Source organism: Phocoena phocoena, chromosome 18 (assembly GCF_963924675.1).
Source record: "Phocoena phocoena chromosome 18, mPhoPho1.1, whole genome shotgun sequence".
In the NCBI taxonomy this organism is placed as follows: Eukaryota; Metazoa; Chordata; class Mammalia; order Artiodactyla; family Phocoenidae; genus Phocoena; species Phocoena phocoena.
The window spans coordinates 77,962,079-77,983,407 of NC_089236.1; the positions used below are offsets into that span (position 1 = coordinate 77,962,079).

The 21,329-nt window shown below is 42.3% G+C and overlaps 1 protein-coding gene across 1 annotated transcript in view; it reads right to left on the reverse strand.

Moving 5' to 3' along the window:
- Positions 1 to 21,329, reverse strand: part of COL4A1 (collagen type IV alpha 1 chain) — a 151,164-nt gene that overhangs the window by 55,907 nt on the left and 73,928 nt on the right. Inside the window, exons 3-4 of the mRNA XM_065895891.1 lie at positions 361 to 450; positions 212 to 256 (exon numbers count right to left, since the gene is read on the reverse strand). Of these exons, the coding sequence (XP_065751963.1) occupies positions 212 to 256; positions 361 to 450 (135 nt within the window). The remainder of the gene's footprint in view (positions 1 to 211; positions 257 to 360; positions 451 to 21,329) is intronic.

Below are 21,329 nucleotides of genomic sequence, written 5' to 3' on the forward strand. Positions count from 1 at the left end.
GTTCCACCCATCCTGGGCCCTCGTGCCCAGGACACATGCTGTCTGGGCTCTGAGCACAGAGGCAGAGGGAGGGGGGGACAGAGGAAGGAGGGCACAGGATGCCCCTCGGGACTGTCTGGGGGTGGGGAGGGTAAAGGGCCCTCCCTGTGGAAGCACCCCTGTATCAGATCCCGCCCACAGTCATTACCAACTTCATGACAATCGTACTCACTCTTGTCCCTTTAGTTCCTGGCAGTCCTGGTTCTCCGGTGTCACCCTGGAACAGACAGACATGCCACAATGACCACTCGTCGCAAAAGCGACACAGATCATCTTAAGTCCACTCCCCCAAGCCCCTGCGCCCACGACAGCCAAGCTCACCTTCTGTCCTGGTGGTCCCTGCGGCCCCTCAGGTCCTTGCATTCCCGGGAACCCGATGACACCTTGTAACCCTGGGAGACCTCTTTCTCCCTGCAGAGGACGAAAGAGCAAGTCAGACCAAGGGCAGGTGGAAGGAGAAATCAGCCTCACTCAGCATCACCCAGCAGCCAGCCTACCATGCGCATCTGAAAAGAGACGCTGCCACCTACGTCCCATCTCAGAGACTTTTCTCTGCTCTTTTTTAGCTCTTTTGAGGGCAGGGATGTTTCACGTGTGACCCCTGGTCCAATGCTTTCTATACACTGTATTCTAAAGGCTAAGTAATTTGTTGGGGAAATAAAATCACAGATAGTTGGGGATTTTTTTTCACTGAATGGCTTATAACCTCATTTGATGAGTGGAATCTTCTTGTTGTTGGCAGACACAGCGCCGAGATTCTGTGAGCAGACATCAGTCAAGGCTCCCCTTTAGGAGGTGTGTAGGCAGAGCTCACAGTGGCAGTTTCAGGGCAAGATGCTGAGACTTTTCTGTGCAGTGAACAGTCTGACGATGGGTTTGCATAAGCATCTCTTAAAAAACTGGGTTTTTTTTTTTTGCAAAGGTAGACTCGAGGTTTAATTACAGTCTCTGCCCTCGAGGAGCAAAAAGAAATAAAATGTATTCTTAACATAATGAATATTATTCAGGATCCACACACGTGGCTGGGATTCTGGCTTTGAGGAGGCCCTTGAAGGATGAAAGGAAAATGAATGTGTGAAGAGACAGGCAAAGACAATTCAGGCTTGATGTCAGAGAATGGAGATCTAGGCCATGTGAGCACAAGACACTAAGAAGAAGAAATACAACGGGGACAAGAACGTGGAGAGATGAGGCGTTACCGTCTGATACTGGAAATAGTTTCCTCTGCAAGCATCAGTGACCCAGTGGCCTGATTAAGGATATTGAGGGAGACGGCCACACTTTTTGCCGTTATGAAATAGCCTAAAATCAGGACAGGAATTCAAGAAAATCTATTCTCTTCACAGTATGTGGACTTCGGTGCAACCTCACAAGGTAAATTGGGTAGATTAAGTAAGCATCTTTAGCCAATTTTCAAAAACAGAAGACATGTCGGAGATTACAGACAGGATTCCTTACTTTCCCTACAGTTATGTTAGTTCAAAGTAAAAAATAAACTGACAAGCTATACATTACATCACATAAACATTTACCACCCAAAATAGCACATCACCAAAAGTTACTTCAAGTTATTCAACGTTGCATAAATGAAAGGACACAGAACCCAAACTTCCAAAGTCATCCTTCTTTCCAAACCACTCGGCCAGTCCCAGAACTTGCTGGTGAATTGTGCGTCTGTTGCATTTTCTGAAATGCAGAAACGTGGTTCTGAACTTCGGTCTCCAATCGCTGGACCTCCACAGATCGTGGGAGTCATTGGAAGTGTAGGAGGCAGGAAGCCAGAAACAGTGTGTGAATAAATGGGAAAGAGATTATTTCAAACTCTAGAGGAGACCAACAGATACTAAATGGAGTAAAGAAAGTTAAGCCCTGCAGTTTGGCCCAGCCCTTTGGACCAGCTGCATCGAGGGATCAACCAGGAAGAACAGATGCTAATATTCCCCAGAGCCCAGCATAGGACTTGACACAGAACACTGGCTCATCCTCCCTGAGGCCCGGGAAAGAAAAACATTCTCAGACCAAGGCTTGTTCAAATGTAAAGTTACTTAAATACATTCATTCTTAACCTAAAATAACAGCAAATACAAATGTACAAAATCCGGATTGTACGCTGACATCATATCAACCTCCTCCCTTGATTCAGATGTGGGAAAATTCTACCCAAAATAGAATTGAACCGCTGGCTAAAAACTGTGAACACTGAACCGAGTATCCTCAAATAACCTGGCATGAGATGCGAAGGAAATACGAAAGGCACGTCAGCAGAAAAGCTTCCTAAGGCATTTGGTGGCATATTTTTAGTACTTAGTTAATATCGGCAGTATCACTAGGAGACCCAGTGCAGATAAGATTTTATAATTCTCATTTTCATCATTGACTGCATGGAGACCCAGAGCCAGATTAGCTGATTTCTACAAGTTTCTCATTGAGTCAGCACTAAAGCCACAAATAGAAATGAGGTCAACCTCTACCTCCGTCCGTGTTTCTTCTAGGTCACTAGAGCAAGCTGGTTCCCAGCAAATATTAAATAGTTCACCCACATCGACTTAGCCCCTTTTATGTCCATTGCACAGATAGGGAAATTGGGATTCTGATGCTTCACTGACGCGTCACATGTCACTGGGTGACCCCTGCGTGCTCCTGGGAACAGGATTCAGAAATCTGAATTCCCAGTCCCGGCTTTCACCACAGGCCCACATTCTTTCCCCAATGTCACCGGAACACTTAAGCAAGCTCCATATCCCAAGAGATTTGAAATTAAGTAGCTAAAGAGGAAGTGACTCCCCCGTGAACATGGCTCTTGCCATCTCGCACATATTTTTTTTTTTAAGTTTCCTAATCTTTTGTTCAGGCAAAAGTACACATGAATAATCTAATATCCCATACCCTGTCCAAGGCTATTCTGGGAACCAGAGTAGAGCACACAGACAGGATAAGCATTTAATCAGCTATACAATTAGCTGGCAAACAGCACACACTGCACATGGGCCCAATTCTTCCTCCGAGCCTTCAGCAAATCTCCACGAGGGTTACGGAAAAAGCAAACAGCTGGGCACATCATGCCGGTCCTTTCTAAGCCAGACTCCACAGTTGTGGCCGCTCGTGCGCTGGGGTTCAAGGCTGAATGGGCAGAGTTAAAATCCCCTAGAAACAGGTCCCCTTAGTCATCTCTTTCCCGTGATGTGCCGGAGGCAAGGTCCAAGACGATATGGCAGCCCAAGTGAGATCCACAACCACTGTTACCACAGCAGCAAGAACTTAAAGTGGAAGATGAGAAAAAGAAGCTTGTGTAATACTACCCAAAATGCTTTGAGGCAACTGCATCTAACGGTTTTATTCTTGAACGCCAGTGCAGTGTGCTGTACTAATTTTTTAAAAGTTTATATACCAACCATGGAAGTGACTATCACTATACCCTCAAATGATGAGATTCAGAATTTGAGGAGAAAAGAACACAACGCTATAGACGAACGAACACAGCCATGGAGAATAATCTTGGCATCAAAATCAGCCATTCTAAATTAGGCATGAAATAGAGTTTCGTGCATGAAGCAACTTACAAATTTTGCATCATCAATTATCTAGAGAAGGGCATACCTTTTTTTAAAAAAAATCCATAAAATGTGGGAATAAAAGAGTTTTTTTTATAATACCCAATTATTTCCCTTCCTCTTAAAATACCTGTAGAAACAAGTTCATGATGGAAATCCAATGCTAGAATATAGTCCCCTTCAAATCTTAGTCAAAAATCCAAATACCAATAAAGCCCTCAGGATGGTGAGGTCGAAATAGTGTGAAGGTTCTAAGGATAATATAGGATAACATCATTAACAACAACAAAAACTGAAATTAACACAAAACGTATCTAGAGTAAGCAGTCTTCAAAGATCTTACTGTCAGAGGCCTGTTATGCTTGTTTCAGTCAAATATTGAATTATTTTTTCAAATAATTTAAAAATAATTATTATTTTATTATTAATAATAATTATTTTTTATATTATTTAAAAATAATATGATCGAGATGGCCTCATCCACCAGAGGGCAGACAGAAGAAGCTAGAAGAACTACAATCCTGCAGCCTGTGGAACAAAAACCACATTCACAGAAAGACAGACAAGATGAAAAGGCAGAGGGCTATGTACCAGATGAAGGAACAAGATAAAACCCCAGAAAAACAACTAAATGAAGTGGGGATAGGCAACCTTCCAGAAAAAGAATTCAGAATAATGACAGTGAAGATGATCCAGGACCTCAGAAAAAGAATGGAGGCAAAGATCGAGAAGATGCAAGAAATGTTTCACAAAGACCTAGAAGAATTATAGAACAAACACCTAGAAGAATTAATCAACAAACAAACAGAGATGAATAATACAATAACTGGAATGAAAAATACACTAGAAGGACTCAATAACAGAATAACTGAGGCAGAAGAACGGATAAGTGACCTGGAAGACAGAATGGTGGAATTCACTGCAACAGAACAGAATAAAAAAAAAAAAAAAGAATGAAAAGAAATGAAGAGAGCCTAAGAGACCTCTGGGACAACATTAAACACAACAACATTTGCATTATAAGGGTCCCAAAAGGAGAAGAGAGAGAGAAAGGACCCGAGAAAATATTTGAAGAGATTATAGTTGAAAACTTCCCTAACATGGGAAAGGAAATGGCCACCCAAGTCCAGGAAGTGCAGAGAGTCCCAGGAGGATAAACCCAAGGAGAAACATGCCAAGACACATAGTGATCAAACTGACAAAAGTTAAAGACAAAGAAAAATTATTGAAAGCAGCAAGGAAAAAACCACAAATAACATACAAGGGAATTCCCATAAGGTTCACAGCTGACTTCTCAGCAGAAACTCTACAAGCCAGAAGGGAGTGGCACGATATATTTAAAGTGATGAAAGGGAAGAACCTACAACCAAGATTATTCTACGCAGCAAGGATCTCATTCAGATTCAACGGAGAAATCAAAAGCTTTACAGAGAAGCAAAATGTAGAGAATTCTTAAAAGCACCACCAAACCAGCTCTACAACAAATGCTAAAGGAACTTCTCTAAGTGGGAAACACAAGAGAAGAAAAGGACCTACAAAAACAAACCCATAACAATTAAGAAAATGGTAATCGGAACATACATATCGATAATTACCTTAAACATGAATGGATTTAAATGCTCCAACCAAAAGACACAGGCTCACTGCATGGATACAAAAACAAGACCCATATATATGCTGTCTACAAGAGACCCACTTCAGACCCAGGGACACGTACAGACTGAAAGTGAGGGGATGGAGAAAGATATTCCATGCAAATGGAAATCAAAAGAAAGCTGGAGTAGCAATACTCATATCAGATAAAATACACTTTAAAATAAAGAATGTTACAAGAGACAAGGAAGGATACTACATAATGATCAAAGGATCAATCCAAGAAGAAGATATAACAATTATAAATATATATGCACCCAACATAGGAGCACCTCAATACATAAGGCAAATGCTAACAGCTATAAAAGCGGAAATCGACAGTAACATAGTAATAGTGGGGGACTTAGACACCTCACTTACACCAGTGGACAGATCATCCAAGCAGAAAATTAATAAGGAAACACAAGCTTTAAATGACACAATGGACCAGACAAATTTAATTGATATTTATAGAACATTCCATCCAAAAACAGCAGATTACACTTTCTTCTCAAGTGCACATGGAACATTCTCCAGGATAGATCACATCTTGGGTCAAGACTCAGTAAATTTAAGAAAATTGAAGTCATATCAAGCATCTTTTCTGACCACAATGCTATGAGATTAGAAATCAATCACAAGGAATAAAAAATAAAAAACACAAACACATGCAGGCTAAACAATACATTACTAAATAACCAAGAGATCACTGAAGAAATCAAAGAGGAAATCAAAAAATACCTGGAGACAAATGACAACGAAAACACGATGATCCAAAACCTATGGGATGCAGCAAAAGCAGTTCTAAGAGGGAAGCTTATAGCAATACAAGCCTGCCTCAAGAAACAAGAAAAATCTCAAGTAAACAATCTAACCTTACACCTAAAGGAACCAGAGAAAGAAGAACAAGCAAAACCCAAAGTTAGTAGAAGGAAAGAAATCATAAACATCAGAGCACAAATATATGAAATAGAAACAAAGAAAACAATAGCAAAGATCAATAAAACTAAAAGCTGGTTCTTTGAGAAGATAAACAAAATTGATAAACCATTAGCCAGACTCATCAAGAAAATGAGGGAGAGGACTCAAATCAATAAAATTAGAAATGAAAAAGGAGAAGTTTACAACGAACACCACAGAAATACAAAGCATCCTAAGAGACTACTACAAGCAACTCTATGCCAGTAAAATGGACAACCCGGAAGAAATGGACAAATGCTTAGAAAGGTATAACCTTCCAAGACTGAACCAGGAAGAAACAGAAAATATGAACAGACCAATCACAAGTAATGAAATTGAAACTGTGATTAAAAATCTTCCAACAAACAAAAGTCCAGCACCAGAAGGCTTCACAAGTGAATTCTAGCAAACATTTAGAGAAAAACTAACACTCATCCTTCTCAAACTCTTCCAAAAAATTGCAGAGGAAGGAACACTCCTAACCTCATTCTATGAGGCCACCATCACCCTGATACCAAAACCAGACAAAGATACTACCAAAAAAGAAAATTACAGACCAATACCACTGATGAATATAGATGCAAAAACCCCCACAAAATACCAGCAAACAGAATCCAACAACACATTAAAAGGATCATACACCATGAACAAGTGGGATTTATGCCAGGAAGGCAAGGATTCTTTAATATATGCAAATCAATCAATGTGATACAGCATATTAACAAACTGAAGAAGAAAAACCATATGATCATCTCATCATATATTGAGATGAATCATCTCAATACAAGCAGAAAAAGCTTTTGAAAAAATTCAACACTCCTTTATGATAAAAACTCTCCAGAAAGTGGGTATAGAGGGAACCTACCTCAACATAATAAAGGCCATATATGACAAACCCACAGCAAACGTCATTCTCAATGGTGAAAAGCTGAAAACAATTCCTCTAAGATCAGGAACAAGACAAGGATGTCCACTCTCGCCACTATTATTCAACATAGTTTTGGAAGTCCTAGCCACGGCAATCAGAGAAGAAAAAGAAATAAAAGGAATATAAATTGGAAAAGAAGAAGTAAAACTGTCACTGTTTGCAGATGGCATGATACTATATACAGAGAATCCTAAAGATGCCACCAGAAAACTACTAGAGCTAATCAATGAATTTGGTAAAGTTGCAGGATACAAAATTAGTGCACAGAAATCTCTTGCATTCCTATACACTAACAACAAAAGATCAGAAAGAGAAATTAAGGAAACAACCCCATTCACCATTGCAACAAAAAGAATAAAATACCTAGGAATAAACCTACCTAAGGAGGTAAAAGTCCTGTACTAAGAAAACTATAAGACACTGATGAAAGAAATCAAAGATGACACAAACAGATGGAGAGATATACCATGTTCCTGGATTGGAAGAATCAATATTGTGAAGATGACTATACTACCCAAGGCAATCTATAGATTCAATACAATCCCTATCAAATTACCAGTGGCATTTTTTACAGAACTAGAACAAAAAAATCTTAAAATTTGTATGGAGACACAAAAGACCCCGAATAGCCAAAGCAGTCTTAAGGGAAAAAAACGGAGCTGGAGGAATCAGACTCCCTGACTTCAGACTATACTACAAAGCTACAGTAATCAAGACAATATGGTACTGGCACAAAAACAGAAATATAGATCAATGGAACAGGAAAGAAAGCCCAGAGAAAAACCTACACACCTATGGTCAACTAATCTATGGCAAAGGAGGCAAGGATATACAATGGAGAAAAGACAGTCTCTTCAATAAGTGGTGCTGGGAAAACTGGACAGCTACATGTAAAACAATGAAATTAGGATACTCCCTAACATCATACACAAAAATAAACTCAAAATGGGTTAGAGACCTAAATGTAAGGCTGGAGATTATAAAACCCTCAGAGAAAAACATAGGACGAACACTCTTTGCCATAAATCACAGCAAGATCTTTTTTGATCCACCTCCTAGAGTAATGGAAATAAAAACAAAAATAAACAAATGGGACCTAATGAAACTTAAAAGCTTTTGCAAAGCAAAGGAAACTACAAACAAGACAAAAAGACAACCCTCAGAATGGGAGAAAATATTTGCAAACGAAATCAACGGACAAAGGATTCATCTCCAAAATATATAAACAGCTCATGCAGCTCAATATTAAAAAAAAAAACCCAATCCAAAAATGGGCAGAAGACCTAAATAGACATTTCTCCAAAGAAGACATACAGATGGCCAAGAAGCGCATGAAAAGCTGCTCAACATCACTAATTATTAGAGAAATGCAAATCAAAACTACAATGAGGTACCACCTCACACCAGTTAGAATGGGCATCATCAGAAAATCTACAAACAACAAACACTGGAGTGGGTGTGGAGGAAAGGGAACCCTCTTGCACTCTTGGTGGAAATATCAATTGATACAGTCACTACGGAGAACAGTATGGAGGGTCCTTAAAAAACTAAAAATAGAACTACCATACGACCCAGCAATCCCATTACTGGGCATATACCCTGAGAAAACCATAATTCAAAAAGAGTCATGTACCACAATGTTCACTGCAGCACTATTTACAACAGCCAGGTCATGGAAGCAACCTAAATGCCCATCAACAGACAAATGGATAGAGAAAATGTGGTACATGTATTCAATGGAATATTACTCAGCCATAAAAAAGAATGAAATTGGGTCATTTGTAGAGACGTGGATGGATCTAGAGACTGTCATACAGTGTGAAGTAAGTCAGAAAGAGGAAAACAGATATCGTATGTTAACACATATATGTGGAAGCTAGAAAAATGGTACACATGAACCGGTTTGCAGGGTAGAAATAGAGACATGGATGTAGACAACAAACATATGGACACCAAGGGGGGAAAGTGTTGGGGGGCGGGTAGTGGTGGATGAATTGGGAGATTGGGATTGACATGTATACACTAATATGTATAAAATAGATAACTAATAAGAACCTGCTGTATAAAAAATAAATAAAATTCAAAAAATTAATAATAATATGATCATTGGTGGTCCAGTGGTAAAAAATCCACCTTCCAATGAAGGGAACGTGCGTTCGATCCCTGGTCGGGGAACTAAGATCCCACATGCCGTGGGGCAACTAAGCCCGCGCGCCACAACTACTGAGCCCACACACCTCAACTTCAAAGCTGCGTGCCACAAACTACAGAGCCTACGCACCCTGGAACCTGCGCACCACACTAGAGAGAAGCCCGTGCGCTGCAACAAAGATCCCGTGTGCTGCAACTGAGACCCGAGCAGCCAAAAAAATAAAAATAAAAAATATATGATCATGGATCTTCACAGCGCACTGACGCCCAAGGAAATATGCTGCCCGAGACCTGGGCCCCCTCTCGACGGGGGACCATCTTGTTGGGCAGAGACGTCTACATGTGCTTGTTCATCCATCAGAAAGCAGAATGCACCCAACAAGGGATGCTGATTGCAGAGATTCTGCAGTTGGGTGTCCATCTCTTGGAAGTAAGTACTTTAAAGGCAGGGATATTTTTTATTCATTCGGTATTTGGCACGAACTTTGAGCTCAGTAAAAGTTGGTAACTGGATGATGAAATAACCAGTAGCATCACATGAACTTAGGATGAGGTAGGATTCTATCTATGTAGCCTAAAAGCTTTAAAACGGAATAAAATACGGTTGCTGGGCAGAAGGGGATCCCAGGCCTCCCCTTCCCAATCCAAAGCCCTGTGGGCACCACGGAGACTGGCTAACATACCACAACTGGCCGAAGAAGCCACAGGGAGAGACAGTGCGGGCAGGACATGATACTGAATCAGCTCTCCCTTTCCGTCATCGGGTGCCTTGAGATTTCCATTTCCAAGCAAAACTGCAAATAATTGATGGGACGAAAGTATTCACATTTGGAGCCAGAGCTCACCAAGCATCCAGTGATGGGGAAACTATTTCAGATGACGGGTCACAGTCAATGGGTGACTTCAAGACTGAGCCAGAAATTCCACAAGTCCAATTCCTTGAGCCCAGCAACAATCAGACATCTGCAGGACCATTTCCTGAATACCAGTACTGCTGGGAAAGTGGTGGGAAGGCTCCGATCAGTGTCACAGGGTCATGGAAAAGCTCTGGGATGAGGCCCCATTGGGCTTCATCCACACCATGCAGCTTGACATTATGGCAGAAATATTGCCACCCGTGCAGAGGAGAGGAGAGGCGGAGGACATACACAACCAGAGCCCTGAAAAGGCCTGGTTTTCCTAAGAAGGAGATGCGAACACTGACTTTCCTCTGCCCCACGAGACATATACCTGGAAGGTTAAAAGAACGTATGTGTCAGTTGAAAGTAGACTACATTTGGGGGAGGGATGGAGTGGGAGTTTGGGGTTGGCTGATGCAAACTCTTACATATAGAATGGATGAACAACAAGGTCCTACCCAGAGCACAGGGAACTCTATTCAATATCCTGAGATAAACCGTAATGGAAAAGAATATTAAAAAGAGTGTATATATATGGATAACTGAATCACTTTGCTGTACACTTGAAAGTAACACAACGCTGTAAATCAACTATACTTCAGTAAAAAAATTAACTACATTTCTTTAAATATAATACTGAAGATTGTTTCACATAATCGCTCTATCATTACTACTGTTTCATGCGTTTAACATTTCAATATTAAACTACGAAAGGGTAAACTAATCATGCATCCAAAGCACGGCTTGATCTTTTTTATCTTCTTCCCCAAAGTCTCATTTTCTCTCTCAAGATTGGGTGATATTTCACTTGATATGGTCAATGTGAGGAATCTTTACATAGCGGTCTCCATTGGAAATGTGGGTATATGCCAAGAGCTTCAGCAATTACACGTGAAGGTGGGGAGAGCTGGGCAATTAAGAGGTTTTTTTCCTAGAAATGAGCTCATTCCCCATCTTTACACATTCAAAGGAAGAGAAGGATCAGAAAAGCAGAAAAGTGTTAAAAAGGATAAAAAGGCTCCTTAATCCCTGACCTTTATGTACTATGAGATCCAGTCTCTTCTCCAGGAGCCTCCTGGACCCACTCTGCCTAAACCACGGAGTTGGTTTGGGCAAGAGGACCCTACGTAGCCTCTCAACACTCCCCCCTTTGACCATCATCAGGCTTGTAGGTAGGGACTTGCTCCCAAGACTTCTGAAGCTGCAGATCATCAGGTTTGTATGAAAAATGGGACAGACACAGAGCCGAGGTTTGGGAAAGGGAGCTTGCTGGTTGTACAGGAAGTAAATGGGAAAGGCTTTCTCTCTCTGCCCACATCTGGACTGCAGCTTTTACACCGGACTTTCCGCCTCAGGCTTCTTGAGCAGAAAAATCCCAGCCCCTGTGGATAAGTCCATCTAATGGATAAGGTCCACCAAGGCCCGGCTGATGTCAGCTTCACACTGCACACTGATACAGCACTTAATGCAGAAGCCTCTCCAAGAGGCCGTGTTCAAGGGTAGATTTCTGTTGGATAAATCCTGATATGGAAACATTATTTGAGCCCACGAGGAATTCTGGCACATTTCTGAGAATTTCAACATTGCCATGAAGGTTGGTTTCTAGAGCTAAGCTCAAATCATATGTAATATAAAACTAGCAGGCTGCCAGTTACGGAGGAGATACACAATAAATATTTCTGATCACTCAACATTTGCAAGAAATAAAACTGATACTTTCCGAGCTACAAAAATCTACTTTGCATATCACCTGGTGAGAAAAAAAATGAATCATAAAGAGTTTTTCACAAAACGCTTTCTAAAGAACCATTCTTCAACCCAAGAATAATTCGAAGGAGTCCTAAGTTCATTCTACTATCAAAAATTTAAAACTCTTCCCCAAACGCCAGCTAAGAGCAAACAAACTGTCCAGCTTCACTGATCCAGTAAAAAAAACTTACTAAAACAACAGGCAAACTTGAGTGCTGACAAATTGTTGGTGGCAAAAAAAACTTAAAAATTTCCAAACATTCTTAGGACTTATAAATAAATTCCAGACCTTTCTCCTTCATTAGAGCCAAGAATCACTTATGCAGGACACACTTTAAAGCTGTAAGCAGTGGCAAATGTTTTCTTCAATCATTTGTCTCTTGGGCTCTTTGTGAAAACTCAGTCTAAAATGCTTTCGTTGTCTTATTCCAAAGCAGTAATCTGTTTAAAATATTTCAAGTATAAATATTTATAGTTATTCCCCCGAAGTAGTCAGCTTCCCAAATTAGCAAGAAGCAAAATATTTTGATAATGTTTTTCCAAAGTCTGGTGGGCGTATTCAGTCCAATTTTGTGTATACATTTCCTGATATAGTTAATCTTTAATCGATAGCTTTGTTCCACTTTAACAAGGGGAGCTTGCTTTCTGGAAAACATGTGTGTTTCTGGGCCTCACGCTCTATTAATACATTCAGATCTCAATGTGAAGGTTCAAACGTCCTGATGGGTTTTCCTGGGGACCCCTGTCCAATAACCCTCCCCCGACATCCGTTATCCTCTGGGCTTCAGCCTAGGTCTTGGCTCCCAACCACCTCACGGGCCCAAACAGTGCCTCAAACGTGTGGGCATCAGTTACCCAACCCACGTCCAGATGGTCGCTGCTCCCTGAAACATCTGTACCCACACGCCACCCTCATGGTCCCCTAGCACCCCAGCACGTCCGTGGAATCTCAGCTAAACATCCCTTCCTTGGGGAAGGACTCCGAAACACAAAGTGATTCAAAGAGAACTTTTACACCTAATTGATCCCATTAAATTAAGAGGCAATAAAGGAGGCATGAGCTTTTGAAACGGCCATGTCCGGAAAGCCCCCAAAGGATCTGATTTTCCCGCCACTAGAGGGCGCAATGGGACCACGCCTTTTTTTTTTTTTTTTTTTTTCCCCAAATCAAAATTCAACCAGGGGACCCTGAAAGCGTTCAGCCTTTTTTCTTAAATATTCATTATCTTAATATATTAATATTAAATATTCAATGCCACTGAAGATATTAGTGCAGGCAGGCACAGCTAAGAGAAATCAGTTTTTTAAGGCTTACAATGCAGAACTCTAAGGGAAAGAAATTTTAATGGGAATTAAAAATGTAATTTAAATTAAATATAAAACTAGTAACCTGAGCGCTGAGGCTATTAAGTGACAGGTAAATGCTGTGACCCTAGAAATAATGTGAATTGTGGATGCTTTTCAGATTGCTTTTTTCACCCATTTTTTTAAACTTAGAGTATTTGAACCTAACAATAATACACGGGAAAAAGTAAATTCAGTTTTCTAAATGACTGGAAATAGTAAATGTTGAAAAACTTAAATCCTATAAAACGTGCATAAAATAGGTACAAATATGGTAGTAAGAAGGTCTCTAAAAACCAATTTCTAAATATCCAACTGCCAGTAAAATTTATATGAAGGATCTACTTTGGTCCTTCTACAAGTTTATAGGAAACATATACTTAAGGTAATTTAATCCATTCTCCTGATTTTTGCCATTTACGAAGGAAAAAAGTCCATCCAAATTTTAACAGCTTCCCTGAAAGATGATGATAACGTTTTGACACAGGGAGCTCTTGAAAATCAAAATCATGAATGTTTTTGCCTAAACCTATTACCTTACGTAGTATAGTATAGACTTGGAAATTGTCTTTTAAAGCAGAAAAGCAGTACAGACATAAAAGGGGCCTGACTGCAGCTTGGAACCTCACTTGTGGTGGCCCTGGAAGGTTGTGTATGTTGCGCACTGCAGGAAGGAGGCTGGGCACTGGCCCAGCAGGGGGGCCTTATCTAAAGTGCCCAGAGCAGCACAAAACCACTCAGAGGCCTAGGAGCTGCTGAGAACCTGTCTGCAAAATTGCACCTTTACTCACCAGCACAAGTGCCTTTTCTGTGTTTTAAAGTTCCATGAGATTTATCAGAAACCTACCTCCTAACTTAAAGATTGTGGGGAAGGAGTGAGATTGCAGGAACATAAATAATTGAAAATGAAATAGCAACAGGAGGTTAGCTGCTTTTTGAGTTCAGACAAGAAAAAATACATTTTTCTCAAAAAGACACTTTGCTTTACGTTCAGTACCTTCAAACCAACGACCCTGAGGTTTAAAGAGACATATTCTATGTTATCAGCAAATTTTAGAAATACCTGTTAGTGCACAATACCTAAATAGTCCTTGGAGGGTTTTGTTACCACAGCTAAGGATGTTATTAACTTGAACTTGAAAATGAATGTGGGTGTGTGACAGGGCCCTGGAAGTGCGTGCGGCCTGAACAAAATTAGGGCACATAAAAGTCAGGAAATGCCACAATCTAGGTCATGGCTCTTTTTTTTTTTAAAGTCTGTGCTAACAGTAAATATGAAAAAATGCAGAACTATCCTGACAATAATGATTATAATTACTAATATAAAAAGCATTCAAGATATTCTTTAGGTTTAACCTTGAGAGAATCTGCCCATCAGGAATTAAGGAAAACAATGTTTTCTTAAAAAATGTGTTAAATGCAAGTATCTATTGAAATTGGGTTTTACGGGTACCCCCCTGCCAGGGGGCATTCTCTGGGCCCTCACACCTAGCACAAGCAGCACACAGTAGGTGCTCACTAAATACCTTCATGAGGAATAAGGAAACACAAAATGTTAAAGATTCCAAAGAAATAATATAAACCTTCCAACAGGGTGCAGGTCTAGGAATTCCATTTTCAAACTTGACTCCAAAAATAGGCATCTCTGCTCTGGGTTAGTGACCGGAGCTTTTGGGAATCCTACTTTCCACGTTCTCACTGTAGACTGATAATGCCATGTGATGGGTAAAGAACTTTGACATAGGAACCGAAAGATTCCCATACTGGCTCCAGCACCAATCGCTTGGACTCTCTGAAAATCCATTCTGCCCTATGTAAGACGGGACCCCCCCCAACCTGCCCCTCTTCCCTATCAGATCTTTTAAGAGTCAGATTTGATGGCGTTTTCAGAGCTACTCTGCACTGCACGGAACACTGAACAACTGCCTACAAACTAAACCCTCCTGACTGTCGTCTATGTAAACACATCTCTTTTGCACTTATCTTTGTTTCTATGTCTATCAGGCCAACTTCATTTCCTAAAACGCCACAGAATATTTTAAAAGGGAATGAAAATGCCGTGTCGTCTCTTTTTTGTTCCTATCGGTCACAACCTGTGAATTATCTCATTCTTGTTTTTGTGGCTAAATTTAACATAGGAAAATAAGAATTTCTTGAGTATTTAAAAAATATGAGATTTTAAAGAAACTCCTCCTTTATCTTATGCACAAGGTGTTTTATTTTTTTCCTTAATGGGTACGTTGGATATTAATTCTGTTCCAGCCCAGGACATTGTATTTACTCTCCCGTGTCAGCCTGAGTCTTTTTGAGGCCAGCACATCACCAGCCGAGACAAAAGAGCTCTGGCACCCTTCTCTTCTTTTTACTCCGTAAAGACCTGAGAATACACATGTGCCTTGATGACCCCAAATGACTTCCTTTCCCTCCAACCAAGTTCCTTGACTGTATCACATGGCTAATATCATTTCCCCCAACATGCTGCAATAATGTCAAGACTTCATTAATCAAGCTCAGAACCTGAAAGATCCAAATAGTTCCAAGGAGGCTAAGACATAACAAATCAATTCTGTCCACACAATACAATACAACATGGGCCAACCTTGAGGTTTCACAAAACACACTGTTAGCCTAACCTCATTAATTAGAAGGAGCCATGGTTGGATCAATACTAATTAATAACCAAATTTGAACCTAATTTCAGTAAACACCGTTAATTCTTTTAAAACATTAAGGAAAGAAAAGAAATTAAGCAAGGAAAGAAATTAAGCAAGATGTCGAAGGGGATTTTTTTGGTCAAGATTGATTTTAAAACTGAATCGATAAGAAAAGCATATAATTGCACAGTCAGTGCAAAATAAGGCTGCATAATTAACACAATAAATAGCTCCTTCTTAAATACTTAAAAATAAGCTTCCCTTCACCTCAATGTTGTCTGGCAACCTGTTTTCAAAAGATAATGTGGGCGTATATTTTTACCGAGGGGTATGGCCAAATTATTAAAAAATTTAAATTAGTAGCATCTTATTCAATGCCATTTTACTATATTTATTATTCAGAGGTATTAAATGTTTGACTTATAAGATAGTTTCTTGCTTTTTTATTTTAAATTACATAATGCCGATAGATTAAAACATTATGCTCTTTGGCTAGGAGCTAAGTTGCAGAAACAGGCATATCACACTACAGTTTGCAAATTAGGCGGTATTAACGTTCTCATAAAAAATAGATGACAGATTGTAGAGTTTTAAAATGTGTGACGTTTTCCCATGTATTCTGTATTTAAATTTACAAAATCAATTTGAAGACAGAAGACCCAATGGGTAAGTGTGTTAGAGAGACCAGACAGACTGGGGGGCGGAGAAGGGGGGATGCTTGAAGGTCAGGCCACACCCATGGGCGATGCCCCCTCTCGCTCCCCACTCTGGGGGTCTGCGGCATCGAACAGAACAACAGGGCCAATTTCTCTTTGGCCAAAGGAGGCTGATCAGTCAAGTATCCTGAAGCGGCCTTCCCTGTCTCCTGCCCCAGATATAAAATTGCCAATTTTGTAAAATTCCTGAGCTCTCACGGGAATTCCAAGCCAATGGGAGCCCACGAGGCATCCCTGAAAGAATAAATAGGTTTCCAAACCCAGTGTTTCTCCACGGGGAGAATCAGCACCTTTTGTGAAGAAATCGATGAAAAGCAGTCATCTAACAGTAGCTCGATACTCCGTGTAAACAGACTGCCATTGATTACTTGGGTCCAGGATTTCAGAATAACAAATATGGTAGCGACCCGGAGCTGGCCCTACATCAGGGTTTATGAAGAGACACACAGAGTCCTGCTCTGTGGATGGAGCTGGAACTCGCCCTGCCCCTCCTGGTTCCCTAAATCTACTCCAGAAGGACAGTCATGCCTGGTGACCTCAGGCTCTGGAAGCCCCCTTCTGGGGTTACCCACCGGGTAAGGGGTCTGGGATTCCAGGAAAGCAGGATGGGGCACAACTATGGAAACAGACACCACTGCCTGCAGGGCTCCACAATCACAGCTGAACATGATCGCTTCTGAGTAGAGGACAAGAGATTTGCTTCTTTTAAAAATAAAATTATTTTATTGATGACTAGTTAGTTGATTTATGATGTTGTGTTAATTTCTACCATACAGCAAAGTGATTCGGTTATACACCTATATATACATTCTTTTTCATATTCTTTTCCATTATGGTTTAGGTTCCTCAAAAAACTAAAAATAGAGTTGCCCTAGGATCCTGCAATCCCACTCCTGGGCATATAACCGGAGAAAACTCTAATTAGAAAAGATACATGCACCCCAGTGTTCACTGCACCACTATTTACAAGATCCAAGACACAGAAGTAATTTGCTTCTGAAATAAGATCACCTACTCTCTTCTAGAATGTCTCCTTAATTATGTGATCGCACACAAGAAACACCTCAGGAGAGGTGCCTGTGTCGGGAGCAGAATAGTTGACAGGATGGAAAACGACGCGTGCGTGTTCCAATCTGTCACGGAGGGAAGCAAATTCCTTTTTTAAAAAACAGAATTTTAAACTCTACTCACTGAGCAGATTACTTTGTTTGAAGCATCCCTGGATGCATAAAATAGCTCTTACGTTCACACCACAGACACCCCTGTTTCTCTCCGTGTTACACCTCAAGTCCTTCCGTGAGGGGTGGGCCTTGCAGGGAACATTGCCCCAGAGGATGAACAGCCTCCAGGTTGGGGAACTTTCATTTTAAATTAAAGATGGACACTTTAGGCTAAGAATATAACGTCATATAAGTAAGTCAGAAAGGACAGGAATGGTTATTCCCACTAATACTCTCATAATTAAAACGTTTCTCCCTCCCTTTTAGCTCTCGGCACTTACCCAGTAATAAGACCCAGAAGATGACCCCTGACCAACTGTCGCTGGGCTGGGGGTGACCATCAGAGCAGTTCTTTCAGAAAGTCAGGATGATTTCAGAAAAGTTATTTCATACCAGCACTGACCTCCTGGCCCCTGGGAAATTTTCACACATGAGATACAGAGAGCTGAATAGATTAGCAAGTGGAAAACACAAAAGCGTGAGGAAAGCAGAAGCCAATCCCCACCATGAACACTTCCCTGCAGGTATCGTGTGATTTTTCAAAACGGAAAACAGGGAGAAAAACCAGCTGGCCAAGGGGACTGAAGAAACGTTAACTTTCACAACAGCAGCCTCGAAAAATGAATGAGGAACGCACAGGAGATAAATGCTGCCGAATCACATCCCCCTCTTCTCCGCATACATCACTGAGACAGCAGCCGACACTGCGGAAATGTCTGCTTGTGAAGTAGGAGCCCGTTATGGCCTGACCTCCCATGCCTCAGATTAAGGGAGCGTTCCAACACTGACTGTGTACCAAAGGCGTCCTGACACTGACTGTGTACCAAAGGTGTCCTGACACTGCGTACCAAAGGTGTCCTGACACTGCGTACCAAAGGCGTCCTGACACTGCATACCAAAGGCGTCCTAACACTCACTGCATACCAAAGGCGTCCTAACACTGCATACCAAAGGCTTCCTGACACTGACTGTGTACCAAAGGGGTCCTGACACTGCATACCAAAGGCTTCCTGACACTGACTGCGTACCAAAGGCGTCCTGACACTGACTGCGTACCAGAGGCGTCCTGACACTGACTGTGTACCAGAGGTGTCCTGACACTGACTGTGTACCAAAGGCATCCTGACACTGCATACCAAAGGCGTCCTGACACTGCATACCAAAGGCTTCCTGACACTGACTGCGTACCAAAGGCGTCCTGACACTGCCTGTGTACCAAAGGTGTCCTGACACTGCGTACCAAAGGCGTCCTGACACTGCATACCAAAGGCTTCCTGACACTGACTGCGTACCAGAGGCGTCCTGACACTGACTGTGTACCAGAGGTGTCCTGACACTGACTGTGTACCAAAGGCGTCCTGACACTGCATACCAAAGGTGTCCTGACATTGCATACCAAAGGCGTCCTAACACTGCATACCAAAGGCTTCCTGACACTGACTGCGTACCGAAGGCGTCCTGACACTGACTGCGTACCAGAGGCGTCCTGACACTGATTGTGTGCCAGAGGTGTCCTGACACTGACTGTGTACCAGAGGCGTCCTGACGCTGCGTACCAAAGGCATCCTGACACTGCGTACCAAAGGCGGCCTGACACTGACTGCGTACCAGAGGCGTCCTGACACTGACTGTGTACCAGAGGCATCCTGACACTGCATACCAAAGGTGCTCTGACACTGCATACCAAAGGTGCTCTGACACTGCATACCAAAGGCATCCTGACACTGCATACCAAAGGCGTCCTGACACTGACTGCATACCAGAGGCATCCTGACACTGTGTACCAGAGGCGTCCTGACACTGACTGCGTACCAGAGGCGTCCTGACACTGCATACCAAAGGCGTCCTGACACTGACTGCATACCAAAGGTGTCCTGACACTGCATACCAAAGGCGTCCTGACACTGACTGCATACCAAAGGTGTCCTGACACTGCATACCAAAGGCGTCCTGACACTCACTGCATTCCAAAGGCATCCTGACACTCACTGCATACCAAAGGCTTCCTGACACTGACTGCGTACCAGAGGCGTCCTGACACTGCCTGTGTACCAAAGGTGTCCTGACACTGCGTACCAAAGGCGTCCTGACACTGCATACCAAAGGCTTCCTGACACTGACTGCGTACCAGAGGCGTCCTGACACTGACTGTGTACCAGAGGTGTCCTGACACTGACTGTGTACCAAAGGCATCCTGACACTGCATACCAAAGGTGTCCTGACACTGCATACCAAAGGCGTCCTGACACTGCATACCAAAGGTGTCCTGACACTGCATACCAAAGGCGTCCTGACACTGCATACCAAAGGCTTCCTGACACTGACTGCGTACCAAAGGCGTCCTGACACTGCCTGTGTACCAAAGGTGTCCTGACACTGCGTACCAAAGGCGTCCTGACACTGCATACCAAAGGCGTCCTGACACTCACTGCATACCAAAGGCGTCCTGACACTGCATACCAAAGGCTTCCTGACACTGCGTACCAGAGGCGTCCTGACACTGATTGTGTACCAGAGGTGTCCTGACACTGACTGTGTACCAAAGGCGTCCTGACACTGCATACCAAAGGTGTCCTGACATTGCATACCAAAGGCGTCCTAACACTGCATACCAAAGGCTTCCTGACACTGACTGCGTACCAAAGGCGTCCTGACACTGACTGCGTACCAGAGGCGTCCTGACACTGATTGTGTGCCAGAGGTGTCCTGACACTGACTGTGTACCAGAGGCGTCCTGACGCTGCGTACCAAAGGCATCCTGACACTGCGTACCAAAGGCGGCCTGACACTGACTGCGTACCAGAGGCGTCCTGACACTGACTGTGTACCAGAGGCATCCTGACACTGCATACCAAAGGTGCTCTGACACTGCATACCAAAGGTGCTCTGACACTGCATACCAAAGGCATCCTGACACTGCATACCAAAGGCGTCCTGACACTGACTGCATACCAGAGGCATCCTGACACTGTGTACCAGAGGCGTCCTGACACTGACTGCGTACCAGAGGCGTCCTGACACTGCATACCAAAGGCGTCCTGACACTGCATACCAAAGGTGTCCTGACACTGCATACCAAAGGCGTCCTGACACTGCATACCAAAGGTGTCCTGACACTGACTGCATACCAAAGGTGTCCTGACACTGCATACCAAAGGCGTCCTGACACTCACTGCATTCCAAAGGCATCCTGACACTCACTGCATACCAAAGGCTTCCTGACACTGACTGCGTACCAAAGGCATCCTGACACTGACTGCATACCAAAGGTGCTCTGACACAGACTGCATATCAAGGTTCCTTTTGGTAAAATTACATTTTACTCTAGAAAGGCCAGCAGTAGCAAAGCTCTAAAGAACCTTCTGGCATCTACAGAGAAGGCCTGAAATCCGAGCTAGCAGACATCCTGATTTGGAAGGTTTTAGAGCTCCGAGCCCATGTCCTCCCTATTGGAGGTTTTCAACTTTAAATCAAAATGCCTAGACT